Source organism: Eleutherodactylus coqui, chromosome 1 (genome assembly GCF_035609145.1).
Source record: "Eleutherodactylus coqui strain aEleCoq1 chromosome 1, aEleCoq1.hap1, whole genome shotgun sequence".
Classification (NCBI taxonomy): Eukaryota; Metazoa; Chordata; class Amphibia; order Anura; family Eleutherodactylidae; genus Eleutherodactylus; species Eleutherodactylus coqui.
The window spans coordinates 158,110,723-158,126,881 of NC_089837.1; the positions used below are offsets into that span (position 1 = coordinate 158,110,723).

Genomic DNA, 16,159 nt, shown 5'->3' on the forward strand with positions numbered 1-16,159 from the left:
GAACCCCCATGAAGGGCATTTTTTGCTGACTGGGCATTATGCCTGGAAGGACACTAAGTGCCCGCAGACGGCGACGATAGGCAGAAGGACGGCGAAAGGGGCTGGCTGGGGCTCTCTCCGTCCTCCCCCGCCTTCATATAATGGTAAGATCAGAAGCTCAAATTCCGAGAATTGAGCCCTGTTGATTCTTAGAACTGGGGGTTCTTAGAAGTGGTGATGCAAGGATTTTCTAGGAAAGCCCTACCAGGTGATTGCTTCTCTTTCATTCTTTTTTTATTACTTGCCAGTTGCTGGGGCTGGAGGCTGCTGCTGGCTCTCTCTCCCCGGCTGCCTGACATGATTGTCTGCCTGTGCGGCTGCTGCTGCTCCCTGTCTGCCTGCTTCCCCCTGGACGGCAGCATGTGTGTGCGCGCTGCACCTGCCCGGGACGGCTGCCGTCCCCTAGACCTGTGCGGGAGGCTTAGGAGGATTAGTCCCCGGCGGCTGCGGCGGCGCGGCGCTGTAGCGCTCTACGTCTCACTGTTTACTAGGAAGGACCTCGTATACCAGCAGCGCCCAGTGCAGCCGGGCTGGCGGCGCTCCACACGCTATTCCTGGAGCGCGGCTGCCGGCGCGCCGCGGCTGCCCATTGCCGTCCCTCGTAGTTTGGGGACTGTTTGACTGTGATTGCCCATTCAGCGCACGGACTCCCCTGCTGCGGGTTATGTGTGTGTATGTAGCCGTGGTATGACACCGACAGTAGGATAGCGACAGCCGCTTCCCTCCCAGCGCAGGAACGCCGTCCACAGAAGTGGTAAATAACATATGTTACAGCGCTGTCTGGGCTGCAGCGACCCCTGCTGTTCACACTCGGAAATAGCGCGCTTTGATAAAAATTCCCCAGCGACGCGCTAAATTTAGAGACACTCGGGGAAGGTGGGAAAGCTGCAGATGCCTTCTTAGCGATGAAAAAGGGGTTAATAGGCATTAAGTCTAAGTGGGTAGTTTTTGCATTCCTGTCTAAATAGGGCAGAGTGATTTTTAAATTTTTTTTTTATTTTTAGATTTTTTTGTGTGTGCAAGAAAATGATCAATCTCACGTCCGAGCGACCGACTGACCGCCTTGTCCCCCCCTCCTTCCCCTTTTAATTTTAAGCCGACAATCCGATATATGTTCGGTCATTCGTATTCAGCACTTGTCAGACTGCAGATGTTGCAGAGCTGAGTTTGTCGTTTAGAATTCCTCGCAAGGTGTTGTTTTGTGTTTTTGTAGCATCCGATGTAATTTAGGGGTTATTAGTTTGCAGCACCTAAAGAGTTAAATGAGACATTTTTAGAATCGGGACAGTCCGGGTTCGGCCGTTGGCAATGAGATTTTCCGGGTTTTGGAGACTTTGGGTCGTTGTGTTCTGTGAAGAATTGCTGCGTATTATGTGGCTGGTGTTGCCCAGTGGGTGACGGTTGGGGCATCCGGGTGAAGGTGGGCACTGTTGTGTTAGAGCGTACTATTTTCTGCCCTGGTAATTGTGGACGGTCTATATTGGACCTGCAATTTAGGGGAAGCCTTAGACTAATATAAGCCTTGTTCAGCCCCAATCCATAGATTTGGCTCTGGCCAGCAGGTTGGGTGGCTTAAGCCACAAGAAGTGACAAAATATAGGTTCCATAATAGAAACTTGTTCCTTGGCCGTGTGCTGGTGTCATGTTTGGGAGGGCAGGAATGTAGTTGGCCCTGTCACTAAAACTGCTCAGGTTATTTTACAAAGGAGGTGTCTCTGTGCTGCTACTCACTAATGCATTCCACGCCAGGTCCCTGCCAGCACTCCAAGCCATAGACTTCAACACTGTTATTTCATGGCCAAGCTTCTGGAGCCTGGGTGACTTGGTGGAAAAAAATCACATGTTGAGTCAGGATTGAAAACTCCATAAAATGTTTCTTTTTTTAAGCGAGAAAAGGGCAAAACATCAGAACAAACGTGTGTGTGTGTTTATCCAAAAACAACTTTTCTTAGGGACATAATGGAAGCTGACTGCCAAAATCTGAAAAGAGGTAGAGTACTGCCATCTAGTGGCGGCATGAGTTATGTCGCCAGCTGTAACCCTGTGGGATTTGTGCTTACTTTATAAAGTGGGATACTTAGGATTTGTATTGCATTGGCTCCAGACCCAACATGTGTATTGCCTGAATATCATCATTTATTTTCGCCATGCTGTTTCTAAAACGTATATAACCAAATGGAAAATACTTCTATATAGATTATTTAGGATTCTGCACGTCCCGGCTATAAATAAAACAAGTTTTCTCGAGTCATATTTTTAGTAGTTAGTTGGACTTTTCATGCCTAGAAGCCGAGGGCATGTCATCCTCGGAAGAAGCCTTTTTGGGATGGTGCGGGGATCCCTCTGCAAGGGATCAAAGGGTAATGCTGCCCTTACCTCCTGTAATTAGGGGCTGCAAGAGGGGTATCCCATTGTGATGTTTACTATGGGGCCTTTACTTCTCTTTGGTGGTCTGTGCCCCACCATAGCTAAGGATTACTCTGCTGCTATATTGAATTGCTCCCAGTTTGTCCTGTGGTATAACTGCGCTATTCTACAGAGCTGGCACTCTAATCCCTACGCACCTACTGTTACGTACCTTTTTTGCAATGATAGGCTTCCTAAGTTTTCTGCTTGTTTGTAAATATATGCTACAACGTTGTAGCTGGTAGGATTAACCAGTTCAGTGCTGTGATGCAAAGTCTCTGCCTATGTAGCTCTTTTAGAACTTGCTCTTCTCTGATACTGTTACAAGTTGTTGGTTAAATAAGGAATGAGTAACATTGCAGGGAGAGCTCGCTGCCAGTCACAAATCCCAGGCGGCTTGTGTATTTTTAAATAATTAATCCAATGAACTTGAAAGTGATTCTCTGCTAGAAAGCAAACTGGGAGAATTGCCCCTTACATCTTTTTTTTCCTATGAGGGACAGATTAAAATGGCTCTTTTTTTAATAAGGCAGCATAGCATGATTTAGATGAAGCAATCTGCTTTCTTCCCTTGCTGGGTGGCATGAGCAGCAGATGCCGGTATTATTGTAGAGCGGGGTACACGGCTTCTTTTAGTCTTGGTGCTGAAATACTGGATATTACTTGCATCAGCTCTTTCTACTGCATTTTGGATATAGCGAACGTCATGAAGTATAATGTATTCTCGTAGTAGCATCATAGCCAAAGTGTTTCCCACATTGTTTCCCATGGCTACTGTAGACATAGCACTTTCTAACTCCATTGCTAATGTAATAAGTGTCAGCTGCAGTTTCTTAAGAGGCTTAGAACATATCACAAAAACTAAGGTAAAACTTGGCTTTTCCTCGGAAGTGCAAAGACACTGAGATAAGAATAAAAAATAATAAAGACTAAAATAAGAAATATTTTCTACATTTTTACTGATGCATTCGGACCGCTTTGTTCAGCTGTTTGGGTTTATCATGATGCAATACTCCAGTGCAGTACCTAGTGATTTACCAAAAAGTGCTATGACCATTTGTCACAACTTGATATCTAATTAAGCTAAACAACTACTACCAAAAGGCAGAACCTACATAAGAGATGACAGTCGTGTGCTTATCGCCATCTGGTGGCAGTTTATGGGAATCTATTGCGTAGTAGGTTCTGTACAAGCAAACATCTAAACACGGATAAACATGAGTTGTATTAGAATATAGATCCCATGTTTTATAAACTTAAGCCCAAGTAATGCAATATATCATTTATTTCACAAATTCTGCACCATCCCCAAAGCAGAACGACTTCGGTCTGTGTGAAGATGTAGTGACATTCAATTAAAGAGATGATTAAGGCTGTCTTCACATTTCCCAGCCATGCCACATCTGAAAGGCACATTGCAAGTTTAGCGTGCGCGTTCATCTAGCGCAATGATAGCTATTTGTAAATGAACACACAGTAGTACAACTAATGCCTACAATACTGCGCTGCCATTTACAACCACCTTCCCTATAACGTCACTGAATCGCATGATGTGAAGATGAACAAGTGATGCAGAGTTTGGTGAGAAGATGTGAACTCCGCCTTAGACGCCCAACCTGCAGTAATTGTTTGTCTTTTCGGCTCCTTAGATAATGACTTCTGAGTTTTGTACTTTGACAGCTGAAATGTGTCTTGTGTTGGGAAGCCTTCCTGTAAGAATGTGCTCTAGACTGGCTTTCCAGGAAAGCTAATTGTAGTGGAGTTCATTGGGTGAAGTAATCCCAGTCTGAGTCAAATACTTCCCAGAATGTATCCAACCCCTGCATGCATAGCAGGTAGCGGATGATAACACAGCATGTGTATCTGTTAACCCCTTTTGATCATTTTCGGTTTTTCTTCTCCACTTTCAAAAACTTTCATAACCCCTTTATTTATCCATCAATGTAGCTGTATGAGGGCTTGTTTTTTGCGGGACGAGTTGTATTTTTCATTAGTACTATTTAATGTACTGAAAATGTGGAGTGGAATGAAAAAAAATTGAAGTTCTGCTATCTTGTTTCTATGGCATATGAGCGAAAATGACATAACTTTTTGCTGCAGAAAAAAGAAAGTCAGCACTTCCCAAATGAACAAAATCTATAGGTCAACGTTAAACCGCGGCTACGACTATACAGTACAGGCAGAAACACATGGCAAACGGCAGTCATATAGATTTAATTGCTCCTGACAGGTAGTCTATCAAGCCACGCCACAGGCATGGCTTTATAGGCAATTTGCAATGGTAACCCTGGGGGGCTTCAGAAGACCCCTAGCTGCCATGGCAGCTGAACGGTACCCCAGAATCTCAACGTGGTGGGCGTTCAGGACCCCCTGAACTCCGCCGTTATTTATTAGGTTAATAGTTGATTGCGGCTGTTGTGCACAGCTGTCAGCTATCAAAGACAGCCGACATCTGCCCTTCATGGAGCGGTATCAATCCCCCGATCCCACGCCATACAAACCCGAACTTCCATGACATAACTGTATGACCTGCAGCATTAAGGGGTTAATGTTCTATGGGAAAAGCTATGCATGCAAGAGGCTCTTCAGCACTCTGTATATAAGGTAATGTGTACATATTCTATTTGTGTGTCTTGGACATCTTAATGGTGTGCCATTCTTGATTTGGATATGGTAGTCTAGGCAGATACAACTGGAGGTATCTATCTGTAAATGTAGTAGATATTGTATATAGTAGTACAGGTAACATGGTACATGTGGTACCACAGGGCAAGCGCACAGTGCAGTAACCTGATGCGTGCTGCACTAGTTTATGGATTCATTACTTTTGGTCTACTTAGTGTAATCCAGCAATCAGTGACTTTCTTCAGATTGTTTTGGAAGGCAATCGATTGAAATGTGTAAAAAGAGGTAGAGAAACTACTGAGTGCGGGAAACACCTGCCTGCAAGCTTCCTTGGAAGAGGAATTGGCCTCGATATATTTAGCCTTAACCATTTACTACCTGTCCCGTAAACTGTTGGACCAGATTGTTGTGTTCTTTTGCACTTGAAACCCTGTAGAAACCAGAAAGCTTCTGCTTTCACTTGTGGGATGTGAAATGTACTTAGACTAATATGTGAGCCGCTCACAATTTAGGGCATTAAACCTCCCCAAAAAACAGCATTTGGAGTATATCATTGCATTGCTTATCTTCATTCGGCATCCACATTTCTGCCGATGATGTGTATACTCACATTGGTCTCTGTCTCCATGGTGGTTTACAATTTATTATTCTCCCTGTGTTATCACATGGGTTTGTAGTTGTACAAATCATGTATTGACTGTAAGAAGAAATCAAGGACCCCCCCCCCCCCAAAAAAAAAATAAATAAAAAAATCGGATGAACAGGACATGGATTCTAACATGCTATAGAACCCATTTCTGCAAATATATGTAAACCGGAGGAAGGCCAATTCACCTGAGACTGTTGTGTAACATGGAGTGCTCACACACCTGGGACTGGGACTTAGTTGGGAAAGCAACAGTCATCTAATATCTGACATTACTTAGTATGTTACATTTTAGGACATTTTGACTGTTTTCATCCAACATGCCTACTCATACTTTCTTGTCTTTTTTTTCTCTTTCAGTATTCACAGAGGAGTTTGTATTTTGAATTGAAACTTTGGGTGAGTACTTGTTTGTTCTTCGGTTTGATTGTGTATACTGTTTACTATTTGGTTACTCAAATGAATGTCACTTCACTTTCATAACTGGTGAATAGCGATCCATAAATGACACAAACTACCAAAAGTGGAAGTTGAAACTTGTTTGAAATGTAATTCAGAGTAGCGGCAAGCTTCGGTTATATACGAGTACTGAAGTTCTGGGTCTTCTCTTCTTCCAGGATAGGGGCAACAATGACATCTGCAACTGACAGCTGCATCCAGTTCACGCGGCACGCTAGTGATGTCCTCTTGAACCTCAACCGTCTTCGAAGTAGAGACATCCTAACAGATGTGATCATCGTTGTGAACAGGGAACACTTTCGAGCTCACAAGACAGTTTTGATGGCTTGCAGGTGAGTTTGACTTGGTAGTCATTAGTTATTTCTCATTGGTGCCTATAGGCCATTATGGATTGTTTTAGACTTTAGGAAGTATCTTTCAGTGTTTTTTACCAACTTGTATTGTTTTACAATTACTCTGCGGAAATGTAATTTTCTTTGTACATGCATCCGAAACTTAAATTTGCCTTTTTTTTTTTTTGCAGTGGATTATTCTATACCATCTTTACTGACCAGATGAAGTGCAACATGAACATCATCAACCTTGATCCCGAGATCAGTGCAGAGGGCTTTAGAGTCCTTTTGGATTTCATGTATACATCTCGGCTTAATTTAAGAGACAGCAGCATTATGGCAGTCATGGGCACTGCACTTTACCTCCAGATGGAGCATGTTGTGGATACCTGCCAGAGGTTCCTCAAGTCCAGGTAGCGTTGCATTTGTGACATCAAACTTTTTGTACCTTGCTTAGTGTTTACCATGCCCTTACAATGAATGATCTTTTTTTTTTTTTTCCAGTTAGTCATGAACTTACTTTATGCCATAAGTATATATATTTTTTTGTTTGTGTCTTTACAGTGAAGATATTGTAAGTTCTGTGAAATCATCCAGAGGGGAAGACTTTCTGCAAGGCAGGTCGATGTTACCGCCTGATGTTATGGCCTACAGAAACTGTGAGATATCAGAAAATACTGTACCTCTTCGTAATGCAGCCATCTGCGATGGAAGGTCTTATATACCCAACTTGTACAATGGCTCTACATCCTCTTACCCTCTGTACAGTCACATTCCAGTTCACGGGTTTCTATTTCCGGAGGATGAAGTAAGAGATGTGCAGATGGCTGACATCCAAAGATCCAATAGATATCCTAAGGAAAGTGTGTTACCTGGAGAAAATTCAAGGACTGTGCTAGGAGATTACAGGAAAGCGGTCACAGACTTGTCTATTAACGTGTGCCACAGCAACATCTACTCTCCTAAGGAGGCTGCGTTGGAAGACCCCCATAGTGACTCTCAATACAGTGTGCTTGCAGGCTCAAGGTCCGCTGGTCCATCTGTAAGAAACAGCCCATTCTATAATTGTGACAAAGGGAAAGAGGAGGAAAGAACATCCTCGGAGGATGAAATAGCGCACTTTAAACCCACAAACTCACCTGTCAACCGCAAAGGGCTTGTTAGCCCTCAAAGTCCACAGAAGTCTGACTGCCAACCTAACTCTCCAACAGAGTCCAGCAGCAGTAAAAATGCTCGAATTTCACAAGGATCTAGTTCTCCTTTGTCGAAATCTTCTACAGACCCAAAGGCTTGTAACTGGAAAAAGTATAAATTGCTGAATTCCCTGAATCAGAGTGACAAAGAAGGGTGCGCCAACCAAAGTGAAATGGTCAACCTGTCCCCACCATTTTACACTTCTCAGGCAGCATGTCAGCAGCCAGTAAAGTCGGAAAATATGGACATTCAAACTTCATCTAAACTTAATGGGAGCCCTGAAGACCTGGCTGTACCTCAGGCGAGCAAATTGAACAGCCTTGTGAACAGGTAAGCAATGAAAAGCTGTAACAAAACATTTTTTTCTTTACCATTTGTCTTACATAGTTGAATTGATTCTCACACCCAGTTCTTTATTGGCCAGTTTAGAGTTTTATATAAAAAAAAAAAGTACCACCATATAATCGTAAAGTAACACAAGTAAATTGTTTGTTTTCACAGAAGTATGGAGGGGTCACCTTTGAGCAGTGAAGGACATTCCCCTCTTTACATCCCCACAGCCAAATTCAACATATTTTCTTCACAATCCCCTCCTGAAATGTGTCCTCACACTCCTGGTTCGAACTTTGGAGAAGAGATAGCCGAGACCCAATCAGAGTTTTCAGATTCAAGCTGTGGTAAGTTTTTAAATTTGGGAACCAAAATTGTCTTATACCATTTAGGGTACATATTATGTATTTTATGTTTTGTTTTTCCTGTAGTTCCCTGCCTAGAAAAACAGTATTATGTCTTGTTCCATTGCAAACTACAGTTCTACAATATATCCATGTGGAATCTTTACCATAAATAACCAAACTTGTATATTTCTTAGTAGTAGTATATATGTAGGTTCTACATATTTAGGGCTCAGTCACACGGGCGGATCCGGGTGCCGATGCGCCCGTCTTCCTGCATGAAGACGTGCGGACGACTCTCCGCAGCGCCGGAAGAAAGAACACATGACCGGCAATGGAGCCGGTCATGTGTTCTTTCTCCGCACCTGCAATGCGGCCGTCTTATCCTGCAGGAAGACGGGCGCAGCGGCGCCTGGATGCGCCCGTGTGACTAAGCCCTTAGGCACAATGTCCACGGGCAGTTCAAGCTGCCCATAGGGAAACATGGGCGTCCGCGACTGAATTAAAGAATGCGGATTTGATTTGTGGACCTTTGGGTGTGGAACTCGAAATTGCAGCATTATCCATTTCAGTGCAGTTCCCACATGGACGGCTTCCATTGAAGTCAATGGAAGCCTTCCGATCCGTGGCCTGTCTGCAATTAACATTGTGGACAGGCCACAGATTCCACGGGAAAGCAGGAGTTTAAAAAAAAAACAACTCTACTGTGCAGGTGCGCCAGCTGGCACTTCCGCACCCATCCGCAGTAGAGAAAAAAAGACCCGGACAGGTAAGCAGGGTTCTCGGCCGCTGGCAGGTTTGGATTCCGCTGCGGGCTCCCGCATACAGAATCCGACCCGAACATGAAAATCATAGAATGGTAGAGTTGGAAGGGATCTCCAGGGTCATCTGATCCAACTCTCTGCTCATTGCAGAATTCACAAAATTATCCCAGACAGCCTTAAGACCAATGGTGCATTTAGACACAAAGATGATTGCTCAAAAGATGGCTTTTGAGCGATCATTTTGCATAAAACTACTACTTGGTACTAATGCCTATTAGTTCCAATTAGTATTGTGTGAGCCGCCAGGAGCTGTAATCGGGGAACAGACCTTCCGCTGTTCACTGAATACATTGCCTTGGTTCTGCCATGGGGCTGACAGCTGAGACAATGTAATCTGCGTTCCTCGGGCAGAACACAGCGTGCGGTCTGTCTTATCAGCTGTTGTGCCGAACTATGGATTTCATGCCGAACTGAAATTCACCGTTTGGCAGAAAACTGAAAGATAGGCACATTTACACGCAACGATATTGCTGAAAAGATGGCTTTTGAGCGATAATCATTGTGTCTAAATGGGACTTAAGAGTTAGTGGTCATCTTCATTTGTTCCTCTCCCCAATGGGTCTTACAGCTGCCTTAATACATAAATTTGTACACAGACACAAGAATCCGGGTTATAGTGTCTGAGGAAATGTAATATATCTGCAGAAAGAGATCCATATAGACTCCATGTAGACGTAAGCCCATGCTTCGTGCCATAAGGCAACAGTAGTAAACATCACATTTTCTTTTTGTAATCGCTAACCTGTTTGTGTTTTCCCTACAGAAAATGGCACTTTCTTTTGTAATGAATGCGACTCTCGTTTCTCTGAAGAGGGCTCTTTAAAAAGACACACTTTGCAGATGCACAGTGATAAGCCCTATAAGTGCGACCGCTGCCAAGCTTCATTCCGCTACAAAGGAAACCTTGCCAGCCACAAGACCGTACACACTGGTGAGTTGCTAAATGATCCCAGGGTTGTCACATTTATTGACACTCTGTTTAAAACAATGTATTGTATCCCATTTTGATGCCAGTGGAGTTAGTAACACCTTAAAAATGGCAGTAAAAGATTTTAAAAGAATTCAACAACTTTTACTCCATCTGAACTTAAAATGTAGCACTTGTTCACCTAGGAATCAGTGTGACTGGCTCCTCTGTCTTATACTATTGATATTCCTCCCTTCCTCCACGTCTCAGCCATTTTTTTAAAATGTTAATTCAAAATATTTAAAATCTTTTAAGTTCACAAGAAGTTTCTTCTACTTTTTCAAGAAATGTTTTTTAAATCCCTTTAATGGATGTTTATCTCTTGATTTAACTTCCAGGTGAGAAACCTTATCGATGTAGTATTTGTGGTGCGCAGTTTAATCGACCAGCAAACCTAAAGACACACACAAGAATTCACTCTGGGGAAAAGCCGTATAAGTGTGAGACATGCGGTGCCCGCTTCGTACAGGTACGTGGCAGACTAGTCTCCGACAAGAGTTTAATCTGCATTACTGAAACTATTACTGTTCTTTTAGTCACATGCAGAAACGTGCTCTTGGTTTTGACCAGCCAATTTAAATGTACTCTTCAGGGCATTGTTGCCGTAGATGTGACAGAAATGGTCAAAGCCTAATATTGCTAGAGTCTGTATATCTTGCCCACTTGTAGACCACTTGTAAACTTAAAGGCTACATGCACTTTTGCTGCAGTGCATCTACAATAAATAGTCTCACAGGTTTACAAATAGTCTTTAGTTAAAAAAAATATCCTATTTTGAATCAACAGCTCATACGTATGTGTGTGTGTGTATATATATATATATATATATATATATATATATATAGTACTCATCATATTAATTTAACAGTTATTTTTTTCTTGTTTATATCAGAGTCCATCCTTTAATTAAATCCTTTGTATTTTGTTTTTCAGGTTGCTCATCTCCGTGCGCATGTACTAATACATACCGGGGAAAAGCCATATCCATGTGAGATCTGTGGAACCAGATTCCGACACTTGCAGACATTAAAGAGCCATCTACGTATTCACACTGGAGAGAAACCCTATCATGTAGGTCCACTGTCTAAACTTGTGTCATACAAACTGTTTTGCTACTTTCTGGACTCATTTTTATATATTATGTAATGCAATAGCCCAATAAAATATTAGACTTTTGAAGAAACGTTTCACATCCATACAGGTGATGTACAGCTGATTGGTTTAGGGTTTGTTCATATGTAGTAGACTCGTTGCAGACATTTCTGCCACTCTCTCAGAAATCCATTTGCAAAAGCAACTCCATTCAAATGTATGTAGTGGATTCTTTAGTTACAGACATTTTTGCAACATGTGAACATGCCCTGATTAGAGATGAGCGAACTTACTCGGTTCGGGTGTTTTTGGACCCGAGCACCGCCTTTTCCGAGTAACTGACTACTCGGACGAAAAGATTCGGGGGGGGGGGGGGGGTGCCTCGGGTGCGCGGGGGGTTGCAGAGGGGAGTGGAGGGGGGAGAGCTCCCCCCTGTTTCCCACTGCTACCCCCCCGCTCCACCACGCCGCCCCCGGTGCCCCCCGAATCTTTTCGTCCGAGTACTCAGTTACTCGGAAAAAGCGGTGCTCGGGTCCAAAAACACCCGAACAGAGTAAGTTCGCTCATCTCTAGCCCTGATACATTGTGATTTCACTAAAATCAAAGCATGTTGTTTAAATGCACAGATATAGGTACCTTAGTGATTGGTATACAGAAACTTTAATGCAAACATAGGGTAAATATAAATGTATGGATCATAAAAGTGAATGTTTGATTGTAACGGTCTAGACACACAATGTATATTTAAAGGGAACCTGTCACCAGATTCATACTGCCCTAAAATGCAACGTTTCAGAATAAACACTCTTTGAAGTTTGACTCGGAATGTTGCTGCGAGTCAAAAAAGTAGGCTGCACCACCCTCCTACCCACCCACAGAATGTTGACTGACAGCTCTACAAAAGGGACTCCGGAGCTCTGTTCCTAGTCAAACTTCAAAGTATGCTCATTCGGAAACATTGCAGCGTTTCAGAATAACACATACCTGGGGGTAAAGGGCATACCTGTCTCAGGTTCATGTTGCCCGTGATTCTGACAGCATGACCCCTGTGACAGGTTCCCTTTAAAATGTGAGTAACATCTGCTGTTTCCTTTTTACAATTTGTACTAAAAATATCTTTTTTTTCTTATTTTCTTCTAGTGCGAAAAATGCAATCTTCATTTTCGTCATAAGAGCCAATTAAGACTTCACCTGCGTCAAAAACATGGTGCAATCACCAACACAAAAGTCCAGTACCGTGTGTCTCAAGCAGAGCTCCCTGCTGATCTCCCGAAATCTTGCTGAGCCCTGCCCAATGAAACTGGAGTGCCTCTATTTGACCTTTAAGCGTATATGGGCAAAACAAAACGGGTTTAGCTTTCTTTTTTTTTTTTTTTTGTCCTGGTCATGTGAAATGTGCGCCCTTAATTGTAAATATATATATATACATATATATATACTTTTTTTAATTTTTTTTTAAAATCTGTGTGGCATAGTGACCATGCGCTCTTTATTTCAGCGTTTTATTTCTCAGTCTGCGAGAATCAGAATGTTGAGGAAAAGACTGAAAGAGTTTAATTGGGCATGCAAAGCCTGTTGCACCTTGCTGCGTGGACCCAGCCAACAATGCACTGGCACTCCCATGGGGAGTGAAATATAGCTTTTGAAGCACCAGCTGTATATGAATCTGTCATTATGTTAGTATGGTTGTTTTGGGAGGGATTCTACAATCCCTCCTAATGATAATGGTGAGGGTTAGCATCTTTTAAGAATCCAGTTTTTGAGCGGCCATACTTTGGTAGGTAATTCATCAGCTGGGGATTCACAGGTCCCTTAAGATTTCCTGGTTCTTATGCCTGCACTTAGGCATTATTGTGATTATCCCATTTTCCTTTTGTTCATATTTGCCAAGATGCCCCACGGGAAGCATCTTTCTACTTTTTATGACTTTTTTTTCCTTTGGTGGCTAACCATATCTAGCTTAGTAGAATGATATTATCAACAGCCATGTTTTAGTGACTGTAAAGAAGTTGGGTACAAACTGGGGAAAACCAAAATCTGTTGGGAAGCTGAATTATTTATGAATCCTCTTACCAATATCTCCAGACTTGGGTGCCATGTGGCATTCTATGGATGCCAAACACAAGCACTTCAAATATGCACCTTGCCACTTCTACTTATGTTTGTACTTGTGCTCTTAATAATAGTCTATATTTGGCACCTTAAATAAAAAAAAATACACAAATTAAAATCCAGTTACACATATAATATATCAATCCTTGCACCCAAGGAGGGTGTTGTGTTATAGGGGACAGTGTTTAGCCATGTACATAAGTGGGACTGCATGAATTACCGTGTCAGTGCCAGGTGCTAGAAGTTTGACATACTGATGTGAGGGACACTTAAGTCTATGTAAATCTCTTGGCTGCTACAGGACCTAGCAATGCACCAAGCTGTGGTCCAATGTAAGACTGTCATAGCAGAGTCAACTGACTGTCGTTCTTCAAATGGGAAATGATAAACTGGTCCATTCTGCCTGGGCAGAGTTCAACACTTGCCCTGCCTTAGTCCCCTTGTTTATACAGCAATAAGGCATTCTTGAGTCATTTGGCCAGTGATAACCTTGCCTTTTAGATTAGGCTGATATGACCCCAGAAGGTACCTTTTTGCTAAAGCTGCAATATTATACCAGCACTAGGAGGCACCTAAATCAGATATTTTTCTAGCCGCTAACTTTCTTGCACCCTTGAAACATTTACAAAGTATTTAATTTTATGATATGCAAAATGTGCACTTGTTGTAAGGCAAAAAATAGAACAAAGAATTATTGTGTATGCTTCTTGAGAGAGGGCTTTAACTTTTGTTATAGTTTTAACCAAAGGAAAAGGAATTTATGGCAGAGTTGTAAATGTATATATATGAATAAATATATATATATATATAAATATAAATATACCTATATTATGAAGAGTAAAAAACAAAAAAGGTTTAAAAAAAAGCGCTATAAAGAAATTATGAAATACAGCAAACATTTAGATTGTATCTGCGGGCAGAATCCAATCTGAGACTTGTTTTATTGTGATAGAGCACTTACAAGATATTTTAATGTATTGCACCAGTGTACGTGAAAAGTTATTTTGTCTAAACGCAACAGTCTGTATTTTATTTTTTTGGTTTTTTTTGGAAGTGAAGGTTTACAGTAAGTTTAAAAACTCAGACACCCTGTCGAAGGATTATGTAACTTTTGTTCTTCTTGTATGTTTGTAAATATGTATATTTTGTCTTTGGTGCCTTTTAACCTCATTGGCGCCAGGGGGAACAGCAACGTGTTGCCAGTCCCACTGGCATTAAAGGGGTTAATGAATGTTTTGAACCCAATCCCTTTTTAAAGGTACATCCTAAAGCTAGTCACTAATCTTTAGGAAAGGTCAGTCATTATTTTATTATATATATTTTTTTTGTTCTCCTCCTGTTGATTTCATGACGCTTTGTCCTGCTTGTGTTAATATTAAACTGCCGGGAGACAGGGTTTGGGCTGTTTCTAAAACTGCATTATTGCAATGTAAACAATAGCTGTACCAGTAGAAAAAAATAAAATCCTAAAATCCTCAACAGCAAGGAAAGTCTTCTGATTTTTTTTCTGGAGGTTTTTTTTTTTATTTGCGTAAAAACACAAACCTGAATACACTAACAAAGGTGCATAACAATAGAGTTAAAAGAATAATCCAAGTGATACCCTATTCAAAGCATAGGGGATAACTACTTTATCAATAGGGAATCATCTGCTAAGACCCTCATGAGTCACTATAATGGGGATCCCGTGTCCCCTGTGACTGGCAGTGAAGGGAGCGGCAATGTGCATGTTCGGCCACCACTGCTTTCATTTTAGTGGGACTGCCATTGATTGCTCAGATGAAGCGCTTGGTTATCTTCAGCAGTCCCATTCAAATGTATGGAGCAACGACTAAGCATGAGCACTGCCATTCTATTTGGGGACACAGGAACCCTTTTTATATGTGAAATATATACACCACATCTTAGTAAGTAGTGTACAGACTTCAGTGTTTGTGTATGGGAGAGCCGACTTATTACTGTTCCAGTCTGGAGGCTGAGGCTCTCCTCAGCAAAACCTGCTTTGCAACCAGATCCCTTGTACACTGCAGTCTGTACACCCCTTGCTTAGAAGTGGTGTAAGGATTTCACATAGGAACAGCAATCTGCGCAACTAGCAGAAGTTGTTTGCAGGGGAGTCCAGCGAGGACTTTACATAACTAGAAGGCAAATTCCAGTAATTAACATTACAAAGTTTCTTAAAATCACATATCTCGCTCAAATCCCGCCCATCAAAAAGTTTACATACTCCTTAAGCCTGATACTACCATTTGGCTACAGTAAATTTGTTATTTCTAATGAATATTTATGAGCCATTTATGAGAGAGGTGAAGTTGTGACTTTGGCTTACTGACTCCACAGCCCTGTTCATAAAGTGTACGGATCATGATACTAAATCATACATTTAAATAGACTATTTGTCATATTGATATAGTTGATGAAGATTTTGGTTAACTTCAGTCCCCTATCTCTTGCAATCTAATAATAATCTTTATCTATTGCTTTTACTCTACTTTTTTGGAGCCTGTATAGTCTGCCATTGACTGTAATGAGCCAAAAAAGATACTAAAGGGGCACAGCAATTGGTGGAAGTTACAGTGGCCATATACTTACTTAAGAGGACAGGTACAAACACCACATCCCAAACACGCAGACAGCCAAACTGCTTTTTATTTGTGCGCGTATAGTACTAAGCAGCTGCCCCCCAGTATAAGGAAGGTGTGTGAGTGGCTGTTCATCAGTACCCTCACCAGTGCTATTGGCTCCTCTATTTAGCAGTTTGTCTGTTTAGATTTTCCTTTTTAAATTTG

General features: G+C 41.9%; 1 protein-coding gene across 9 annotated transcripts in view; it reads left to right on the plus strand.

Annotated features, from left to right (window-relative positions):
- Positions 1 to 14,849, plus strand: part of BCL6 (BCL6 transcription repressor) — a 61,437-nt gene extending 46,588 nt beyond the window's left edge. For 2 of the 9 annotated variants that reach the window (XM_066602196.1, XM_066602187.1), the window contains 9 exons: positions 6,077 to 6,115; positions 6,334 to 6,507; positions 6,699 to 6,920; positions 7,072 to 8,031; positions 8,203 to 8,378; positions 9,963 to 10,130; positions 10,505 to 10,635; positions 11,100 to 11,237; positions 12,399 to 14,849. In XM_066602196.1, coding sequence (XP_066458293.1) covers positions 6,347 to 6,507; positions 6,699 to 6,920; positions 7,072 to 8,031; positions 8,203 to 8,378; positions 9,963 to 10,130; positions 10,505 to 10,635; positions 11,100 to 11,237; positions 12,399 to 12,542 — 2,100 coding nt within the window. In that variant the 5' untranslated portion in view covers positions 6,077 to 6,115; positions 6,334 to 6,346 and the 3' untranslated portion in view covers positions 12,543 to 14,849. Of the gene's footprint in view, positions 1 to 119; positions 144 to 165; positions 248 to 1,968; positions 2,030 to 2,057; positions 5,050 to 6,076; positions 6,116 to 6,333; positions 6,508 to 6,698; positions 6,921 to 7,071; positions 8,032 to 8,202; positions 8,379 to 9,962; positions 10,131 to 10,504; positions 10,636 to 11,099; positions 11,238 to 12,398 lie in introns of those variants that run through there. The other 7 variants (XM_066602226.1, XM_066602207.1, XM_066602250.1 and 4 more) reach the window with 7 other exon arrangements.
- Positions 14,850 to 16,159: the final 1,310 nt, after the last annotated feature.